General features: G+C 57.1%; 1 protein-coding gene and 1 long non-coding RNA gene across 4 annotated transcripts in view; both read right to left on the minus strand.

The window, feature by feature from the left end:
* Positions 1 to 17,711, minus strand: part of Unc13a (unc-13 homolog A) — a 42,370-nt gene extending 24,659 nt beyond the window's left edge. The window contains exons 1-16 of one of the 3 annotated variants that reach the window (XM_055618749.1): positions 17,536 to 17,711; positions 12,471 to 12,500; positions 11,865 to 11,964; positions 10,332 to 10,449; positions 9,508 to 9,631; positions 9,230 to 9,303; positions 8,854 to 8,908; positions 8,292 to 8,324; positions 6,564 to 6,771; positions 4,260 to 4,778; positions 4,020 to 4,128; positions 2,658 to 2,704; positions 2,344 to 2,422; positions 1,792 to 1,863; positions 1,473 to 1,692; positions 89 to 316 (exon numbers count right to left, since the gene is read on the minus strand). In XM_055618749.1, coding sequence (XP_055474724.1) covers positions 89 to 316; positions 1,473 to 1,692; positions 1,792 to 1,863; positions 2,344 to 2,422; positions 2,658 to 2,704; positions 4,020 to 4,128; positions 4,260 to 4,778; positions 6,564 to 6,771; positions 8,292 to 8,324; positions 8,854 to 8,908; positions 9,230 to 9,303; positions 9,508 to 9,631; positions 10,332 to 10,449; positions 11,865 to 11,964; positions 12,471 to 12,500; positions 17,536 to 17,557 — 2,038 coding nt within the window. In that variant the 5' untranslated portion in view covers positions 17,558 to 17,711. The remainder of the gene's footprint in view (positions 1 to 88; positions 317 to 1,472; positions 1,693 to 1,791; positions 1,864 to 2,343; positions 2,423 to 2,657; positions 2,705 to 4,019; positions 4,129 to 4,259; positions 4,779 to 6,563; positions 6,772 to 8,291; positions 8,325 to 8,853; positions 8,909 to 9,229; positions 9,304 to 9,507; positions 9,632 to 10,331; positions 10,450 to 11,864; positions 11,965 to 12,470; positions 12,501 to 17,535) is intronic. The other 2 variants (XM_055618752.1, XM_055618750.1) reach the window with 2 other exon arrangements.
* A 106-nt stretch (positions 17,712 to 17,817) lies between these two features.
* On the minus strand, positions 17,818 to 18,652 carry LOC129685291 (uncharacterized). Its single transcript, XR_008721466.1, has 3 exons — positions 18,577 to 18,652; positions 18,209 to 18,290; positions 17,818 to 18,118 (listed from the first exon to the last, which is right to left on the minus strand). It is a non-coding gene; the product is annotated as an uncharacterized LOC129685291 (long non-coding RNA).
* Positions 18,653 to 19,070: the final 418 nt, after the last annotated feature.

Raw genomic sequence — 19,070 nt, forward strand, 5'->3', positions numbered from 1 at the left:
AGCGGCTTCCCTGAGGTCCTCAAGCTGGACCCCTCCTTCGGTTGCACGCATCCCTCGGCTCTCCCCAGGGCTGTCTGCGCACTCGCACCTGTGATGCTTATTTTGGCTGACCACTTGGACGTGCCATCCAGCACGCTCTGCTTGACGGCCTTCATCTGCTGTGTGTGCGCGCTCTTGGTGACAGCGAAGATCTCTTGGATCAGCTCAAAGATCTCAGGCTTGTTGCGCTCGCGGATCTTCATGCGGTCCTTCAGCACCATGATGATGTTCTGCGTGCGGTCTTCGGCGCCATGTTTGGAACTCTTTTCTGCCGCCCCTGCCGTCGCAGATGCACCTGGCCTTGGTGTCCTGCTGTTTGCCTTCAACCCTCCAGCCCAGGCCATCCCCACAGGGCCCGCCTCCTGCCACGCCCCCAAAGTCCCCTGCCCTCCCATAGCCAAGTCCCTTGAGCCTCTGGCACCCCAGTCTCTGCCCACCTCTGGGCCCCATCCTAGGCCTCTCCCTCTTCTCACAATCTGAATTCCCTGCCCCAGGCATCAAGGTGGGTCACACCTACACGGAGTCTCCGCCCACCTACAATCCTAGTATCTAAGGCCACCTGAAGGCACAGCCCACTGAGACACGCCCCTCCAAGCCACACCCTCGAGGCCACACCCTGTCGGAGGCCCTACCCCCTGGAGCCTTGCCTTCCTCTCCCGTCACTGACCCATCATCTTGTCTGAGCTGGTTCACCCACAGCCTTCCTGCCAGATGGGCGTCTTTCCTCAAGCCCTGCCCTGTTAGACCACCAGCACTTTGCTGTTCCTCACGAGGACCTCCTTTCTCCAAGGCAGAGTTGTCACATGTCTTTCTCACTGAAAGCCCCTGCATAGATCAGTACCGGCTGCCTCTACTCACTACTGCAGTCCTAAGCCCCCTTCTCCTGTCCCAGCACATAAAGTTCTCAACATTCCCAATGCTGCAACCCCTTAATACAGTTCCTCTTGACCCCAACCATAAAATTATCTCGATGCTACTTCATAACTCTAAGTCTGCGACTATTACGATCGTTAACAGTATATATGACATGTCTGATACATACCTGATATGTGACCCTCCGAAGAGGTCACGCCCCACATATTGAGAACTGCTTCGCATAACCCCTGAAGAGCCCCGCCCCGCGCCTAAGCTCTGCCCACATAACCATCCCATTGCCTTGCCTCAGGCTCCTCGTGCTAGTGGCAACCCCATTCTAAGCTGCTGCAGCCAGCCTTGACGTGCCCTGAATTTGCCCATCACAGTCCATCCACTGCCCTCAGCTCAGTCACCCAAGCTGACGACACAGTTCAGCTCTCTCGACCTGGCCCCTCCAGCCTGGCCTTGCCCCTCCTGTCTGGGCCCCTACCGGCTCTTTGGCCGGGTTGAGACTGATTGAGTCCGGCCCTGCCCACCCGTCTCAGCCCCGCCCCTCCCCGCCTGGCCCCGCCCCTCACGCTGCAGGCAGTCCGCGTTGAGCAGGTCCTGGCACTTCTCATGGCACTTCACGCCACACTCCGTGCAGCGCATGCCCTGCCGAGCGATGCCCCACAGCAGCCCCTCGCACTCATAGCAGTAGGTGGGCGTGGTGGCCGTCCACACCTCGAAGTTGTGCGGGGTGGTGCAGGAGATGGGGTAGATTAAGGCTTGCAAGGTCTTCTTGTAAACGTGGTTTTTCTGCAGGGAACGAGGGCCGCGTGGGTCGTGATTGTCCCGGAAACCCAGCGCCCCCTGCTTCTATACCACCGCGGGGCCACTTCCAGAACTCCCACTCACCAGTTCCTCGTTGTTCAGTGTGCTAGAGGCCAAGGCTGAGGTGATGCCCGCCTTCCGCGACTGGACCAGTGACTGTGGCAGGAAGGTCTCCCGTGAGTGCCGCACAGGAAGGCCGCACGGGGAAGGTTGCGGCGCAGGGGGAGTGGGAGTGCTGACCAGGTTGGGGGCACTGGGTCAGAAGGAATCCTGAGAGGTGAATTTCCCACACCCCAAAGGCGGGACTTGGGAGACTCCAGTTGAGCAAAACTCTCAGCTGGATAGCGAATCAAGGTAGCGAGCGAGCAGCATTCGGACACCTGATCTTCTTACCCCAAATCTTGATACCCACACGGGGAGGGGAGCAGCTGAAAGGTGGGTGTCTGGGGACACACACACATTGCTACCATCACTCACCATTGCCTGAGGTCCAGGATGCATGGGGTGGAAATCAGGGTACATTAGTCCCACAGCCTGCCCGGGCAGTCCCCAGCCTCAGGACCGCCGTGGGCAGTTGTGCAGGTTGCACCCTGCTCACAGCAGTCCCACTCAGAGTGGGAGCATATTGCTGCTCACCAGGTCGCTCACGAGGGGAATGGGCTTCCGCTTCCGGATGTCTGGCATGCTGTCAATGATGATGAGGCCACCACCAGGGCTGCAAGACACAGGGCATGCTGAGCCTGTGCTCCGACCTTACACCCATCACCCGAGGGAGGGCAGGGCCCCTAGCCTCCCCACAGGCTGAGGGTAAAACCGTCAGGAGAAAGAACTTTCTCCTATCAGGACGGAATCCTCCTGACACTCCACCATAGTCCTACTGAGTGACAGGTGTAAACTGCCCATAAGCTCTGGGTTTAGAACATCCCTTTTAACCAGCACGTTCTACGCACCCGCCTTTGAACCATAGAGACTTGGACATCTCGCCTTCTCCTCGTGCCTGCAAAACAGACAGAAGACAGAAACACTGGTCACCCCATCTGCCTCCCACAGGGGTGGGGAACCTCCTCCTCACTGTGTGCCCTCGCCTATGACACAGGCTGCAAGAGGCAGGGTGCCTCTGTCACACAGCCTCTGCAACCTGAACGGCCTCCGACAGCCTCGGCGGGCTCTGTCTTTATTTGTTTGTTTGTTTTTACCAGATCTTGCTTTGTAGCCCCAGCTGGCCTTGAACTGCAATTGCCCTCACCTCGGCCTCTGAAGTGCTGGCATGACAGCCTTGGGCCATCACATCCAGCTAAATAGCTTTACTCTTTTAACACTTTTTATTACGATCATTTTTTACATGTATGAATGTTTTGCTTGCATATGTGTTTATGCACCGTGTGTGTGGTGCCCACAGAGGCCAGAAGAGGCTGTCAAGCCCTTTTGAGCTGGAGTTACAGGAAGCTGGGAGCCACCGCGTGGGTGCTTGGAACTGAACCTGGGTCCTCTGCAGGAGCAGCCAGATGCTGAGCCACCTCTCCTTAGCTTCTGTTCTTTAGTGGATAAGAAGTCTGGCTGGATGCTCCAGCGTCCTGCTTCCTGATGCTCCAGCCCGCTTTGCACGGTCACCCCAATCAGCAGGGCTCTGTGCACAGCCGGGACCAGAAGCCTTCTGAAGACTCACTGCGACCTCCAGCTTCATCCTGTCACTCTTCCTGCAGGTGGTGGTGACTCTGCCACACAACACTGACCTCTGACCTTCCGCTGCTGCCCTGACTTTGGTCTTTACCTATGACATTCACCCCTTATATGGTTTCTCCTGTCTCAGGCCTCCAATTCTGGACACTCTGGATCTAGAAAGTCCACATTTCCATGAGGGAGCCTGGGCTGGGCCATCGGGACCTGCGTGTGAGCCACAGGATCAAGAGAGTCAAGGCAGGATCCTCACACCTATCTACAAAGAGGCCACAGAGCTGAAGGGCGTGGTCTTGCTTAGGAAGGGCGTGGTCTTTGCTCCCTGCAGGTGGTTGGGTGATGGGTGTGGCTTTACTGGGTGGGGGTGGGCATGCTCTTACTGGATGGGAGGGCCCGGAGTGTGAGTGGGCGTGGTCCTAGCTGGGTATGGGCGTGGTCTTGTTGAGTGTGAGGGTAAGGTCTTTGCTGGGTGTGTTCTTGCCGTGTTGGGTATGAGTGAAATGAAGGACATGATGTTGAGGAGGGGTGGGGGTTAAGCATGCTCTTGCGGGTGTGTGGGAAGATGGGAAGTTCTTGGTGGGCGTGGCTTTATGGTGGCCACAGAAAGGCGTGGTCACGGACTGAGTGTCACTCACCTCCTGCAGCTGCATGCGCACCTTGTTGAAGGCTCGCAGCCAGTTGGCTTTGGCCCTGGACATGGCATCCTGCCCTTCCTGGCCCTCCTCATCCTCTCGAGACCTGAAACTAGGCCAGGGAAGGCAGGCAGTAGCTCAGAACGGTTCTGTGGGATCCCAGCCTCCCGCTCTCGAGCTGCTGCTGTCTGAAGCCCACAGAGCTGTCTGATGGAGGCCCCGCACCTCAGTCCCTCCAGATACCTCTCCTCAGACTTGGGGGGCTCAGCTTCCTGCGCACGCTCTACAGCTGCCATCTCTTCAGGTGTGGCCGCTTTGGGGACGCTCTTGGCCATATCAGGGGCCTCTGTGGGTGCAGCTGGAGCCTTGTCATCCTTCTGAGGCGTGGCCAGCGGAAGGCTGACCCGCTTGAACTCCTTTGGCTCGGCCACAGTGGTGTCCTCCTGCTGGGCATAGCTAGCCAGGTCATCTGGCACATCCTCCTCTTCTTCCTCCTCCTCCTCTTCCTCGTCCTCCTCCTCAGGTAGCTCTTCATCTTCTAGGTCCTCCAGGTCCTCCAGGTCCTCATCGTCCTGGTCCCAGCGGGGAGAATCTTTGTGGTAGCTCACGGAGCTGTGACAGGAGTGGTAGGAGTCGTGGTCGCGTTCCTCATCCAGCTCTGAGCCCTGCAGGCTGTGCTCATCCGGGTCAAAGTCCTCGCTCAGCTGAGAACTGCCCTGGCTCAGCTCCCCGGAGGATGCATAGCGGCTGCTGCCTGTGGGGCTGTGGAGAAGCGGTCAGACCTGGGCCACACTGCCAACCCTGCGCACACACGGTCAGCCAGGGTGGCTCAGCATGGACTGGGTGCCTATGCTGTGTTTGCTACTGCGGGCTGCACAGCTGCTCCTCATGGTTGGGCACCTCCTGGCTCATTCCCTTCCCCTCTGGGAACACAGACCCACCCTACCAGCCACAGATGTGCCTGTCATGGCTTATCCTGCTTAAGACACCAGGAACACAGAGCACGTGAGTCAGGCACCTGCTTGGCATGAATTGAGCACCTGTTGTGCCCACGCACCAAATGTAAGTGGCTTGACTGAAACACTCAGACCCTTCCTCTGCCCTGTACTCAGCCAACTCAACAGTCCTGGCCTCAGCACCCACTCCCTTCCCTGCAGTCCCTGACACTCTGCCATGTCCAGTCTCATCTAGTAAAAGCTTCTAATGTCTACCCTAGGTCACCTCTGACATAACCTGTCCCTGCCTGTGGCCAACTACTGAACCTTCTAGTACTCATTCAACAAACCCTATTGTTCCTCATTTTAAATACTGCTGGGGCCTCTTCCCTAGTACGCTGGAGAGTGGCGTTCCAATAGGAGAACCCCTCAAAGCTTTGTTTGTCAATCCATGTGTTAGGCACGTTTCATTTGTATGCCAACCAAGGGGCAGTGCGCGCGCGTGTGCGCGCGCGCACACACACACACACACACACACACACACACACACACACACACACCCTAGTGGTGCGGTTCCAGACTGCACCCCAGGACTGAGTGGGCACCCACCACCAGACTTGGCTTCCTCTGCTTGTTTGCTAAGGGTGAGACTTGATGGCACCAAGATCCTTCCCCACTGGCTCTAGGCTGAATCTGAACTCATTCCAATGCTTCCCAGCCCCTTGACTCCCGGCCAAGATGCCTGACCCTGCATGGAAGCCTTGCTTGGCCTTTGAGGGGGAGATTCTGGCCACGATCCAGAAAGCCTTCCCTAATGTCCCTGACCCCTGCCAGCCCCAGCACATCCCAGTCCACTCCCACCTTCTGCAGCTGCACTAGCCAGCACTGGCCAGAGCAGGAGCATGCTGTTCTCAGCACGCAGGCAGGCTCTGCCCTGAGTCCACTGCACTGCCTCCTAGGCCTGTACACCCTCCCACCGCCAAGCTCAGGGGACCCATACACCCTGTTCCCCATCATCCCTCCCAGCCGCCACCAGAGATGTGTGGAAGGTGCCAGCGTTTGCGCTCGCTTAGTTTGTGACAGGCCTTGGCCTCCATTCCTGGTCTGGCATGCACGCCGCCATCGCTGCTGCATTTGGGAGGGGAGGGCCAGAAGCACATGAGCCAGAGCGTTTAGAAGAGGACAAGGAACGGCAGCTAGGCCTTGTTTTTGTTTTGTTTCTTTGGCTTTCTGACACAGGGTCTCATGTAGCCCAGGCTAGCTTCAGCTCTCTACATAACTAGAATACTTGTGAACTCCTGATCCCCTGCCTTCATCTTACACAAAAGGCCCCTGTGTTACAAGAGAGCACCAAGAACCAACTATAGGGCTCCGTGTGTACAGGTGCCCTATACCACGAAATATTGCCACGAAGCCTGGTGACCTGAGTTCAATGCCCGGGACCCACAAAGTAGCAGGAGCCAACAAGTTGTTGTCTAACCCCCACAATACTCGGCATAACACAGTGCTCCCCCCAAATAAACAAACATAATTATGAAAACGATCTGTGAGATGGGCCCAACTTGGGCTGGCAGTTCCGTGAGGTCCCAGCCACTCCCCAGCCCCCAGCCACCTGAGCGCCCGCGGCTCGGAGAAGTCCTCATAGCTGTGCATGGAGTCGCTGTAGGAGTCCCGGGACCCCAGCGGCGGAGGGCGCACGGAGTACTGGTGCACCGAGGCGTTGGGCTGTGACGTCGTGCAGTAAGGCGGCGGGATGCTGTTGCTAGTCTCACTTCGATAGTCACTGTCGCGGTCATCCACCGCACTGTCGGGGTCATCGTCTGCAGGGAAGAGGAAGGGGAGGATGGACGGAGTACCCAGCGGGGCTAAACCTACCTCCCTCTGCTACCGTCCTCTGCTATCGCAGGAGGCTCTAGAAGGAAGGAGGACTGAAGGAAGCATCTTCTCTGTCGCCTGGGACGATGAAGACCCCCTGTGCCTAGGGGACGAGGACCCAGCTTCTGAATTGAGGCCTGTGCCATTGAAGGGGACTCAGGTCTCACAGAGCAGCTCCCGTTCATTTCCCAGCGGAGCGCGCCCTCTGGCGGCCGCTGGGCAAATGTCCCCAACACACAGGACGGTTTGCTGCACTCACAGTAGTTTCCTCCACTGTGTTGTCTTGTCTTTTTTTTGTCTTTGACTAAAGCGACATTCTTTTACCCAAACTGTCCTAGACCTGTTCAAATGTTCTCAGATCAAGCCCTATGTGTTCACCAAATTATGAGTTTTTTAAACAAGACACTATTTTGGGCAGGAAAGCCACTCCAATTTGAGTCTCTGCTTTCTACCAATTGTTTATGAAACTATTTATTATATTATGTCAGGCACGATGATGCACACCTTTAATCCCAGCACTCGGGAGGCAGAGGCAAGCAGATCTTTGTGAGCTCGAGGCCAACCCGGTCTACAGAGCAAGTTCTAGCACAGCCAAGGCTACACAGAGAGACCCTGTCTCAAAAAACAGACAAAATTACAGTGCGTGTATTGATTGTAGGGACACATGTGACACAGCACATGTGTGGAAGCCAGATACTTCGGGAGTCAGTTCTCACCTTCTACCTGTGGGTGCCAGGGGCAGAATGTCAAACTTACCTTTCTCTCTCTTTTTCTTTCTTCCTTTCCTCCCTTCCTTCCTTCCTTCCTTCCTTCTTTATTTCTTCCTTTCTCCCCTTCTTTCTCTCTCTCTTTTCTTTTCTTTCTTTCTTTTTTTTTCAGGACAGGGTTTCTATGCTTACCTCTGGCTGTCCTGAAACTTGCTCTGTAGACCAGGCTGCCTCTGCCTTCCAAGTACCAGGATTAAAGTCCCACCACTGCCCAGCTGAGTTCACCTTTCTTTACCCACTGAGCCTTGCTCCAACACATGGTTTTTGACCAGGCTGCCTGCTTGTGCCTGCACCATTTCCAGCCACTTTGGATTCGAGAGCATCATCTGCTCCGGGCTCTATTAGCTTCCCCTTGACCAGGAACACCTTCAGCTAGACTGAAACTGTAGCCAAAAGTGTCTGCTTTGCATGGCTGGTGTTTGCACAGCCTTGCCTCACACATGTTGGGCTGGTGTTATGGGAAAACAAGGGTGGGAATGACTTAGCAAACTGGGGTCTTCTCAAGGATGCAGCCCTGTGGTCTCCTGATCACCTGGCCCCACCCTCCCACATCTGTGTGACTCAGGACATCTTCCAGAAGAACGAGGGGAATGAAGACAGAAGTGAAGAGTGGGATTACATATGGGGGCAGTGCAATGAGTGTCCTTGGAGTTCCCAAGGTGCCCACTTCCCTGACAACTTCTGCATTTGTTACTTACTCTGCTCTCCCCAGCCAAAATAATTCCAGTTGCCTATGAGAGAACAGACACAGTGAGTGCCAGCCCTGCCCTCCACTCCAGCCTCTGTCCAGGCGCCTGGCTAAGGCAGGCTCTGGAGGGTCCACTCTGCCACCCTGGGGTGGTGGCAGGCTTTGGACTGTTCACCCAGGTCAGCACCTCCCCATTCCCCATATCAACTCCAGCATAGAACTTCAAAAAAAAACAAAAAACAAAAAACAAAAAAAACCCAACAAAACAAAACAAGGGGCTGTGCCTCCACCCTCCCCCTCTCAGCCTAAGGATCTGAGACGGGGTCCCTCGATAGCTCTTGGGCCCCCCCACCCTGGCTGGACCAAGTGGGGCAGTGAGCCACCTCGGCAATGAACAGGCACGGGGTACAGCCCAGCTCAGCCGTGCCTCACTGCTGCTCAGAAAGCTGAGGCAGGAGGATGGCCAGAACCCAGGAGTTCAGGTCAGTGTCCCTTAAACAGGCCAGGCCTCAGGGCAGGACCCTCTAGACTAGACATGGTGACCATAGTGTTACAGGGCAATAGGTACTCACAGCACTGGCTGCTGGGCACAGGCAGCGGCTTGTCCGACTGGTCCTGGAAGGGGTACTGGGGAGGGGACATTGTGTCAGGGACAGTGGGGACATGGCTCACCCTGACAAGCCCACTACATCCAACTTTGTACAGCCATGGAGAGGGATGGGGAAACAGAGACACAGAGAAGGCAGCTAAGGAGGAGCAAGAGAAGGGGCTGGAGTGTTCTCTGCTGTGTCTCCCGGTCCACCAGGATACCCCGTGGTTTTAACTGGGGCACTCTGAGTGCAGAGGAGAGAACCCCCCAAGGGGTTCACCCCGGGCCGGCAGGGAAGATGGGACAGTCCCTGGGTCAGGATGCCCACTGCAGGGAGCAGATGCTTTGAGCTGGCCCACCTCATCCTGGTCTCGCATGGCGTTCAGCTGCTCCAGCTTCTTAGCCCAGTAGCGTGCCTCCTCTTCAGGGATGTCTGCAGGCAGAGCCGCCATGCCCTGGGCTTGGGGATACCTGGCCTCCCTCCCTCGGACCCTGGCTCAGTGGTGTGGGGTGCAGCCTGGGGAACCCCAGGAATGGGTGGAAGTGGAGAGGGCGGGAAGCCAGAGGCTCCTGGAGAGACTGGGAGGACCCTGAGTGGGTGCTGTGGCCTTGGGTCAGGTGACACCGTGGGACTCACCCAAGGGCAGCTCAAAATGTGCATCCAGAAGGATTCGGTGAAAGGTGGGGTCCTTGGTCCCACAGATCTCACTGTCCGCCATGATGGCCTGAGAGTCCAGTGTCAGCCACTCTCCTGGACCCTCCTAGGCAAGGGCGAAGGCATGGGGTAGGGGTCAGGGCTGGCAGGGAAGGGGACGGCCCAGTTCCAGAGAAACACAGAGAGGCCTTTCTTGAGTTGCTCTCCTCAACCTACTACTCCTCACCAGACAGCAAAGGCTGTGCCCACTTCCCAGGTGAGAGACTTCGCCCTTCTGTCAGCAGCCACAGTGCCTCACCGCCCTGCGGCAGCTTCAGTGCAGCAGCCCCTCACACCGCTCTGCTCCACAGAGAGCAGTGACTGCTTTCCCAGGCAGGCTCCTATCGCATGGCCCCGAGAACATCAGGGGTCCCCTCAGTGGGCCTCCAGCTCTGGCTCTCATGGCGTGGCATGCTCCCTCCCTCATTTACCCATTTATTGATTATTAATCAATCAATTCACTGTGGGTGGTGCTAGGTCCCCAGGATGTCCTGGTCACTAATCTGTCTCCTGAGGAGCCCACAGCCCAGGAACACAAATTTTAGAATGCAGACCCACAAGGCCGGGAAAGAGCCCTTGTTGGGTTGGGCCCTTAATGGGGAATGAGCCCCTGGTGGGTGCAGCCACAATGGAGAGACTGTGGTGCGAACTTTGAATCACCTGCTTGGTGGCCCACACCGAGCACTGGGGGGGGGGGGGGGGAGTGTGGCTTCCCTAAACTGCAGGCCCATGGGCTGTGCTGGTCCTCTCCTCCACCTGCCACTCACCTCGTTGGACTGGCGAATCGTCCGAAGCGGGATCCACACTGTGCCCACCATCGTGTCCCAGATGAGGCCTTTGTTCCACACCTCCACTGTTAGGCCCAGATCCAGGCGGTTGATCTCACTGTGTGCACAGGCGTGGGGACACAGGGGAGCGGGGAAGAAAAGACAGCCTTAGAGGGGTCAGCCTGCTAGCCTGAAGATACACAACACAAAGCGGTGGGAAACAGCCTCGAGGAGCCTCAGCTACAGAGGGGAAACTGAGGCACTAGGAAGGAGCATGCAGCACAGACTATCACAGGCAGCCAGAGTGGCATCTGGAGGGAACAAATGGAACCATTGCACCCATCATTTAACTGAAGCGGGAGGATCCGGTTTAGGTCCTCTTTAGCGATACAGTGGGGCTAGCCTGGGCTACATAAGACCCTGCCTTCAAAATAAATACAACGGAGCCTAGTGGAGAGACCGCTTTGTAAATGTGCACTCTGTGCCTGCCTGACTGGGGGTTGACGCGAGGGTACAGGTATTGAGAGCAAATATTTGTCTGCCGGCCCCCAGCCCGGTTCCTGTGTAGTATGGACACCGCGGAGGAGGTCACCGTGGGCTCCCACTCTTCTTACAGTGGAGGCTGGGAGCTGAGCCAGCAGGGGCCACGACTCCCCTCCGTGCTGAGGTGGGGAAGGGCAGTGGGTCAAGAAAGGCATCTCAGAGGGGTTGGCCAGCTGGAGAGGACAGGGCATGGCGGTAAGGGAGCTGAAGGGCCCTGGGGAGCAGTGACAATTCTAAGCGACACTGACGTGGCCAGGAGGGGAGCAGGCTAAGTGGGGTAATGGGCTGAGGGGCGTGGCTGGGTCAGAGGTGGCGTCAAAGTGTGGTGGGTGTGACATGTGTGCTAGGGGCAGGGTCTGGCTGCCGGTGGGCAGGCTCTCAGGTTGGGGGAAGAAGAGGCTGGGCCAGCCCTTTGGAGTCTGTGGGAGGAGCCTGTCTGGGGAGGAGCTTAAGAGGGGGAGCTTCTCTGGGGTTTCCGGTGAGGGCAGGGGCGGGACCTGTTGAGGTGGGACTTGTTTGGGCGGAACCTGTGGGCACCTCCTGGGGTGTGACCTGATGGGAGTCTGAAGATAGGGCCTGGGTGGACAGGGGTGGAGGGGGGGAAATGGTGTTGTGGGCGGGGCGGTGGGTCCTGTCTGAATTTGCCTATGATGGGCGGGGTCTACATGAGCAGGATTTTTGTGGGTGGGGGTAATAGTGGGTCAGATAAGGGTGGAGCCTTCAGTGGGCGGGCCTGGAGGGGAAAGGCGGAGCCTGTGGTGAATGGGGTTAAGGGCGGATCTTCCGGTGGGGGTGGAAAATGCTTGGGGGGGGTATTTGTGTGGGCGGGGCCTGTCACTGTGGGGCAAGTGTGGGCGGAACTTTTCAGAAAGTGGACTTGTGGGCGAAGCTTCTGGCTGGAGAGCTCTACAATGGACGGGCCCTTTAGGGAGTAGTCGTGGAGGGTCTGCGTGGTGGGCGTGGCCGAGGAGGAAGGGACCGCACACTCACAACATGAAGTCCTGCTCCCAGCTCGGCTGGCTGCCGCGCACAGCAATGGTAGTGCTCTTCACGTTCTGCACCTTCAGCGTCACATACGTGTTGAACTTCTCTGCAGCGGAAGAGCGGGGCAATGGCCGGCTGTCCCCTCCCGGGTCCGTGTGCTCATCTCAACCCAGGACCAGCAGTCCCGGGTCCCAGAACCTCCAATTATCATCCATTCTTATAATTACACATGGGAAATGGAAGCGAAGTCTAAAGGCCTTGGTTTTCAGCTGGGGAAACTGAGGTCCCAGGAGGGATTGACCGGCCATGCAAAGGATGGCAAGTTCAAGGCCAGCCTTAGTGAGTTCCAAGCTAACCTAGCCGGACAGAAGGACCTACGGTGGAGTTTGGGTGGACATGTGTGTAGACCTCAGCTTCCTCTGGGGTCTCAGGTGCTGCCTGCCCCTGGGTCCCTCCCCAAGAAGACCTCTGGCCTGGAAACAAAGCTCACTCCTGAGATGAACCTGCCCCCTGCATGACAGCAGGTATGGAAGTCCAGGAGAGCAGGTAAGAACAGACAGGGGGACAGTTGGCGGGGACAGTGCAGCAGGACAGCCAGGACAGGACACTTACCTTGGGCGCCGTCAAACTTGGCTTTTTTGACTGCGAAGAGAGAGATAAGAGACAGCCAGGAAGGTTGTGGGGAGGGGAGAGAGAGAGATGCAGAGATAGAAACAGAGAGACGGTAGAGAGGGAGAGGAGAATTAAGAAGAGGCATCAGAAGCAGAGAGGAGAAGGAGGAAGAGGAAAGAGGCCATCAGATAGACCCAGAGCAGAAGGCGTCTGGCCCATGGGCACAACCCTCCCCTTCTCCCAGGCTCCCCATCCCTTCACCACAACTTGGTTAAACCTGGAGCTGAGGAGGCAGCAGGATGCTTTCCCCCAGAGGCCTTCCAGGGTGAGGTGGACAGACGGAGGTGAGGGACATTCCCAGTCACCTGCATGGTCACAGACCCTGACTGAGCTGTCCTCTCACTCAGGCCAAAGGCACACAGGGCTCAGGGTTCAATACTCCAAAGCCAGCTGGAGGCAGAGCCTGTGGGCAGATTGACCTGTCCTTCTCTTGGTACCTTCTTTAGCTTTCCCTTCCTCGGTCTGTGTACATAATACACAAGAAGTTGAGCAAACCAAAGCAGGGTGCTGATCCATTCAGGCCAGGCTCTCCTGTTTTCCCAGGCCCTCCTCCTTTCCTCCCAGAAGCCACCAACACAATTGGCTTACAGTGATGCTGGCTGTTGCCAGATCATGAAAGACAATCTTGTACACATGGGTGATTTTTACTTCGCAAATAGCACCACACGCCCTGTTCTAGACCTTGGGGTATGTGAGCTCCTATGCCGTCACCAGCGGGGGCGCTGAAAAGCTCGTTTTTTAAGTTCCAATAAATTTAGCATCTCGCCCAGCACCCTTGGGATTGCAGAGTATGAAAGGAGAAGGACTGGACACTGGACTGAGGGAAGGCTGTGTGACCTGTGCCTTCAGGTGAGCTCTCTGAGCCTCCATCCTCAGCTCACTCTTCCTCCGTGCTTTCCAAACCCTCTTGGCTGCTGCCCCCCTATCACCTACCCTGTCTCCTCTCTTCCTCCATCTGTCATGTCCCTCTTCCTCCACGATCCTCAGCCCCTACACTGCAGCCTCTGTGGCTGGAGGGTGAATGTTAGGGGGGTCCTCCAGCCCCCATGCTGGCTGGAGCCCGGCCACTCTGACAGCCCAGGTCACTCTCAGTCTGAGCTAGGACCCAGGAGACACAGGACATCTGAGGGAAAGTCTGTTAGGGGGAAGGGGCTTGAGGGAGCAGCCATGGTGGGGGAGGAGCCTGGAGGAGAGTAGTTAGTAGTGAGGTCTGGAGCAGAGCCCAGTGTGGGAGTTTCTGTTGGGGAACTGGAGTCTGAGAGGGGGAAGGGTCGAGGTGTTTAGAAGAGGCCTTGAGGTGTCTGTGCAAGGAGTCCATGTGTCTGTTGGTGTGTCTGGGGGACGAGGAGGGCGTCTGGGAGCAGGGGGTGTCAGAGCAGGGGAGGGAAAGAGTGTTGGGGGAGGGTTTCTGGGGAGAGTGGAATGTCAGAATGGGGAGAGGATGTCTAGATGAGGGAAGGGCTCTGGGAGAACCCAGACTGGGATTCAGGCAGCAGGTCTCTGTGGAGTGGAGGGTGGGGCTGTGTGTGTGTGTGTCCCATCACACCCCAGTCACCACAGCGTCACATCCCGCCACCTCCCAGTGCCATGCTGAGGTTAGTGTCGGAAGTGCCTTGTTGGCTCAGCTATTTATAGCACCAGGCGAGGCCACTGGCGATTCAGATCCCTGAACCTTTCATGGCCTCAGTTTCCCCATCTAGTTGGAGGCAAAGCTACCCCTCCCTTGGATTCCTTGTCACCCACACTATTTTTATTCTCAGTGGCAGCCTCAGATGCTTAGATCGGTTTTCTGATTAAAGGCAACTGTCTTGGGAAGACTTGTTCAGGTCCACGGGGTAGAGTGGGGCACTTGGCTATTCTGGAAGGCATCAGGGCATACTAAGGAAGGCTACCAGCCCTTCAGAGAGCCATGGATGACAACAGTAGAGATGCTGGCTGCAGGCTAGGTACAAGGGAGGTATTAAGCTGGGCTGTCACCCCCTCTAGGAGACCGGCAGGCAGCACAGACTCTCTCGCAGTGGGTAGGTCCCTGTTGCTGGCTGTGAGGTCACTGGGAACACAGTTTTGCAAAGGATTCTGGGAAAGGAGGAGGAAACAGACCCTGACACTTTCCTCCCCAGCCCACAGTCAGCTAGGGAGTCCTCAGCTCCTTCCTGATGTGTGGACCTTGGCAAACGGATGAACCTCTCTGGGGCTCAGTTTTCCTCATCTGTGATGTGGGGTTGCTGACTGACAGGCAAGTTCGACTGATATTATTCACACCTACACCTCATACATACATGTGTGGTTACATGAACACACACACCCTCCTCTGTTCATTTTGTTTATGAAATATTTATGGAACTTTTAAGACATACACTTCTTATCTGAGCACTCCAGATGTTGAGGCAGGAAGATCGGGAGTTCAAAGCCAGCCTCTGCTCACCATGAGACCAGAAGTGGTGCTTGGCTACTGGAGAGAGCTCCGGCTGTTGGGAGTGCCTCTCTCCCTGTGTTTTGTTTTACTGTTATCTCTTGGTTTGGTTTTTTGAAGACAGGGTCTTTCTGTGTAGCCTTGGCTGTCCTGGAACTCACTCTGTACACCAGTCCAGTGTCCAACTCAGAGATCCCCTGCCTCTGCCCCAAGTGTGGGGATTAAAGGTGTGTGCTGCCACCACCTGGCTAAAATATGGCTTTCTTCTTCTTTTTTCTTTTCTTAAAGAAAAATGGAGGAAGGCACTGAGGAGCTAGCTCACAGGTAAAGAGTCTGCCCCACAAGAACTAAAACCTGAGTTCAGATCCCCAGGATCCAGGAAAAGAGCCAGACTGAATGTTGACTGCTCTAACCCCAGCTTTAAGGAAGCAGGGACAAGCAGATCCTGGGGTCCAACGGCTAGCCAATCAGTGAGCTAGAGTTTCAGAGAGTCTGTGTCGGCAGACTGGGATGTGAGTGGTGGAAGAAGAAGGAAGACTTCTCCAAACTGTCTTTTGACCTCCACATATATACATCATGGCTTCTTGCAAGTTGGCTGAGGGCTCAGGTGTAAGGCACAGTGCATCTGTCTGTGTATGACAGGGCTCATGTAGCCCAGGCTGGCCTGGAATTCATTGTGTAGCTGAGTATTACTTCAAACTGCTGACCCCCTGTCTCTGTCCCCCAAGTGCTGAGATGATTGGCATGTGTCACAAGACCTGGTTTATGTGATGCTAGGGATGAAACCTAGACTTTTGTGCATACTGGCCAGTACTGTACCAACTGAGCTGCAAGCACTGTATCACTGAGCTATAAGCACTGTTTCAACTGAGATGCAAGCTCTGCACTAACAGAACTATAAACGCTCTCCTAACTGAGCTATAAGCACTGTACCAACTGAGAGAAAAGCACTGCATCAACTGAGCCGCAAATTGCAGCAACTGAGCTGCAAGCACTCTACCAACTGAGCAATAAGCACTGTACTAACTGAGCTGCAGGCACTCCCCACACTGAGCCTCCGCTCCTGCCAATCTATGTGTATATCCTAAACATTTGTTATCATCCTGTGTGCACAGTCCAGATCTATACTGCAACACGGAGACAGGAGCCCTCATATACCGGGCCGCAGCCTTTGCCATATAGCCCCATGGAGTCGTAAAGGTTCCTTAGGGAGGGAGGCGGATGGTTGGCCTAAGAGGTTCCCTTACTGTGAGGAGGCTGAGCTGAGTTCCACTGGCCGACTCCACGCCCAGCTTTGGCCAGGCGCAACCCCTCCCCCTGGCAGGCCCCACCTGCACCTTCCTGCCGGACTCCTTCCCCAGAGCCCTGCCCTTCGCCCCTAGATCTCCCCACCGTGGTGTCCACGGAATTCAGTACAAACGTCGCCCAGACTTGGCTTTCTGGAAGCCTCCTTTCTGACGCTGCCCGGCCTCCGCCCCCACAACCGAGCCTCCGGTTTGCGTCAGAGTTGGGGTGACGGCCCCCGACACAAGGGAGGATGGGAGGACGCCGGGCGCACGGAGCTGCCAAGGAGGAAGCCCAACTTCCATTTATGGCTGGGTCTGTGGGAGCTGCCCAAAGGGTCCCCTTCACGCTCAGCTCCATGTACTCCCCAGGCCTGGAGGCCTCAGCTGCCCAGAGACCCTGGGCGGTCGGAACCCTCGGGGCCGACTCAGCGAAAAGGGTTCCTGCACCTTTAAGAACACCCGCGTCTACCAGACACGAGCCGGGCACCGCGGGGCGCGGGCGGGCGGGGCCGGGTTTGTGAATGAAGCCGCTAGCGGAGAGCGGAGGGGGAGGGGCCTGGAGGGGGGAAGGGCAGAGGGGGCGGGGCCAGCTGGGGCCTCGCACCCGCGGAGAACAACTCCGCACACCCGCCGCCCAAGGTCTCCGGCAGCCTGAGTTCTGAGGCGGATGGAGACTCGCCCTCCTCCCCACACAGCCTCCAGGAGGTGGGAAGGGTAACGGGTGCAGCCCCCCCCCCCCCACGGACCCAGAGCACCCGTACCTGGCCAGTCCCCCACCCAAGGTCTCCGCGGCAGTTACCCCGCGGCTGAGCCTGGCCCCTTTTGAGGCTTCGAGGGGTGCAGGGTCACACCTCTCCCGTGGTTCCTGCCCTCCCCCCAAAACGCGGAGCGTGGGCCTGGGCGTGGGCCTCGGTGCAGATGGCGTTTTGGCCCCAAAATAGCTGTCCCCCACTCCGCGTCTCATTCCCTCCCTCCAGCCCTAGGGTGAGGCGGAGAGGGAGCCACGCGCTTCCCCGGAGCCGCTGCACTGTTCGAGGAACACTGGCGACTAGAGCTAGGCCGGGCCAGCCGTCCCCACACCACCCACCCCGGCGCTCACGGCCCGCCGACTGCTCGGCCCCCGCCGCCCATACAGCGTCTACACAGGAGCCCGAACCCCGCGTCCACGCGTGTGTGCGGCAGGCAGGACCCTTAGAGCTGGTGCCTGCGCGCCCCGCGGCGCGCCCCGGGGGTCCCCTGCTCAGTGCAGCCAGCCGGACGCATCCAAGCGGGCCCTGCACCTCGCCCGCGTCCACGCGGTTCCTACCTCCCACGCACAGCAGAGACATGACTCCGGGCGGCCAGGGCGCGGCGGGCGCAGCGTGGGGCTCGGGGCTCACGCCGGGGCCCGGCCGCCGGCCATGTCGCTTCAGCACCGGGGGCGCGGACAGCGCCTGACGCGCGCTGACGCTGCGGCGCGGGCGGAGCCGGGGACGCGTGACGGGGCGGCGCCGGGCGGGCGCCTTAAAGGGGCCGGGAGCCGCAGAGCTGTTCCTCAGCTCTTAGTCCCCGGCTCAGCCTCCGTGGGTGTTTCTGTCCATGCTGTTATCTGTCTAGTTCTCCACGTTTCTATTTCTCTCTCTGAGCCACCTAACTTGTGCTCTCGGTTTACATTTTCCTGGATAATAAAACTCCTATTTGTTCGTCAATGTCCAGTCTTCAGTGCCCCAGGGCGCCGGCCCTGCTTTCCCAGCACGGAATCGTTTTATTTCGTGTTTTGTTCTTTCCGAATGCTGACACTTGAACTCAGAACCCATGTGAAGCAAGTGCTGCCACTGGCTCGGTGCCTGCCCGTTTTGTAACTTTATTTCTTCCTGGTCATGGCAGTGCACACCTTTAATCCCAGGACTCTGGAAGTAGAAGCAGCAGATCTCTGTGAATCTGAGGCTAACCTGGTCATAGGGAGTCTGGCTCTAAAAACCAAAACAAACAAAACTTACCATTTGTGATCAAGTGCACGGCCTGGTCTTCCAGAGAACTCAGTCTTCTGTGCCCGGCACCCACAAGGTGGCTCCCAACCGTCTGCATGGAAATACACACGTGCACAGAAGTAAAATAAATCTAAGCATTTTTAAAATTACAGCAGCTACGTGTGTAGGGGTGAGGCAGTACACCTGTACTGCAGCGTGCCTGTGGAGGTCAGAGGACAACTTTCCAGGGCTGGTTCTCCCTTCCCACCACGTGGGTTTCCAGAATGGAACTCAAGTCCTCGGGCCTGGCTGGAAGAGTTCACTGAGGCATCGTGCAGGGCCTCCTTGATTTATGTTTGGGTGTGTCGGTGTGTGTGTGTGTGAGTTTGCATACACACCTGTACCGAGGGCAGCCTCGGGTGCTGTTCCTCATGCACAGGTCCCCTATTGGTTGTGGCTGTGGGCAGTGGCTGACAGCCTGGGACTCAGGGCTAGGCTGGCCTACTGTCCAGCTAGCCCCCAGAATCCTCCTGGAGAAGGGATGGCGGCACACACAGGAGCAGCTCCTCCTGCACGTTCTGGAGACAGAATGGCATCCTCAGGCTTTGGCGGCCACCCTCATCCCCCAGGCCCCTCGGGAGCTGTTAGCCAGCCAGCCATCTGAGTTCTCCACTGCTCTTGGTAAAGTGTAATTACTTTTATTTTGCATGCTGTGGGTGTTCTGCTGTGTGCCTGGTGCTCACAGAGGCCAGGAGAAGGTGTCAGGTGGCTGGGATTGGGCTGCAGGTGGCAGTGAGCCACCATGTGGGTGCTGGGACTCAAACCTGGATACCCCGGAAGATAACCCTCGAATTGTCACCCATTCTTCCTACTCCCTTTGCCCTCCCAGCCA

Source organism: Psammomys obesus, unplaced genomic scaffold (genome assembly GCF_907164565.1).
Source record: "Psammomys obesus unplaced genomic scaffold, mPsaObe1.curated_primary_1811, whole genome shotgun sequence".
In the NCBI taxonomy this organism is placed as follows: domain Eukaryota; kingdom Metazoa; phylum Chordata; class Mammalia; order Rodentia; family Muridae; genus Psammomys; species Psammomys obesus.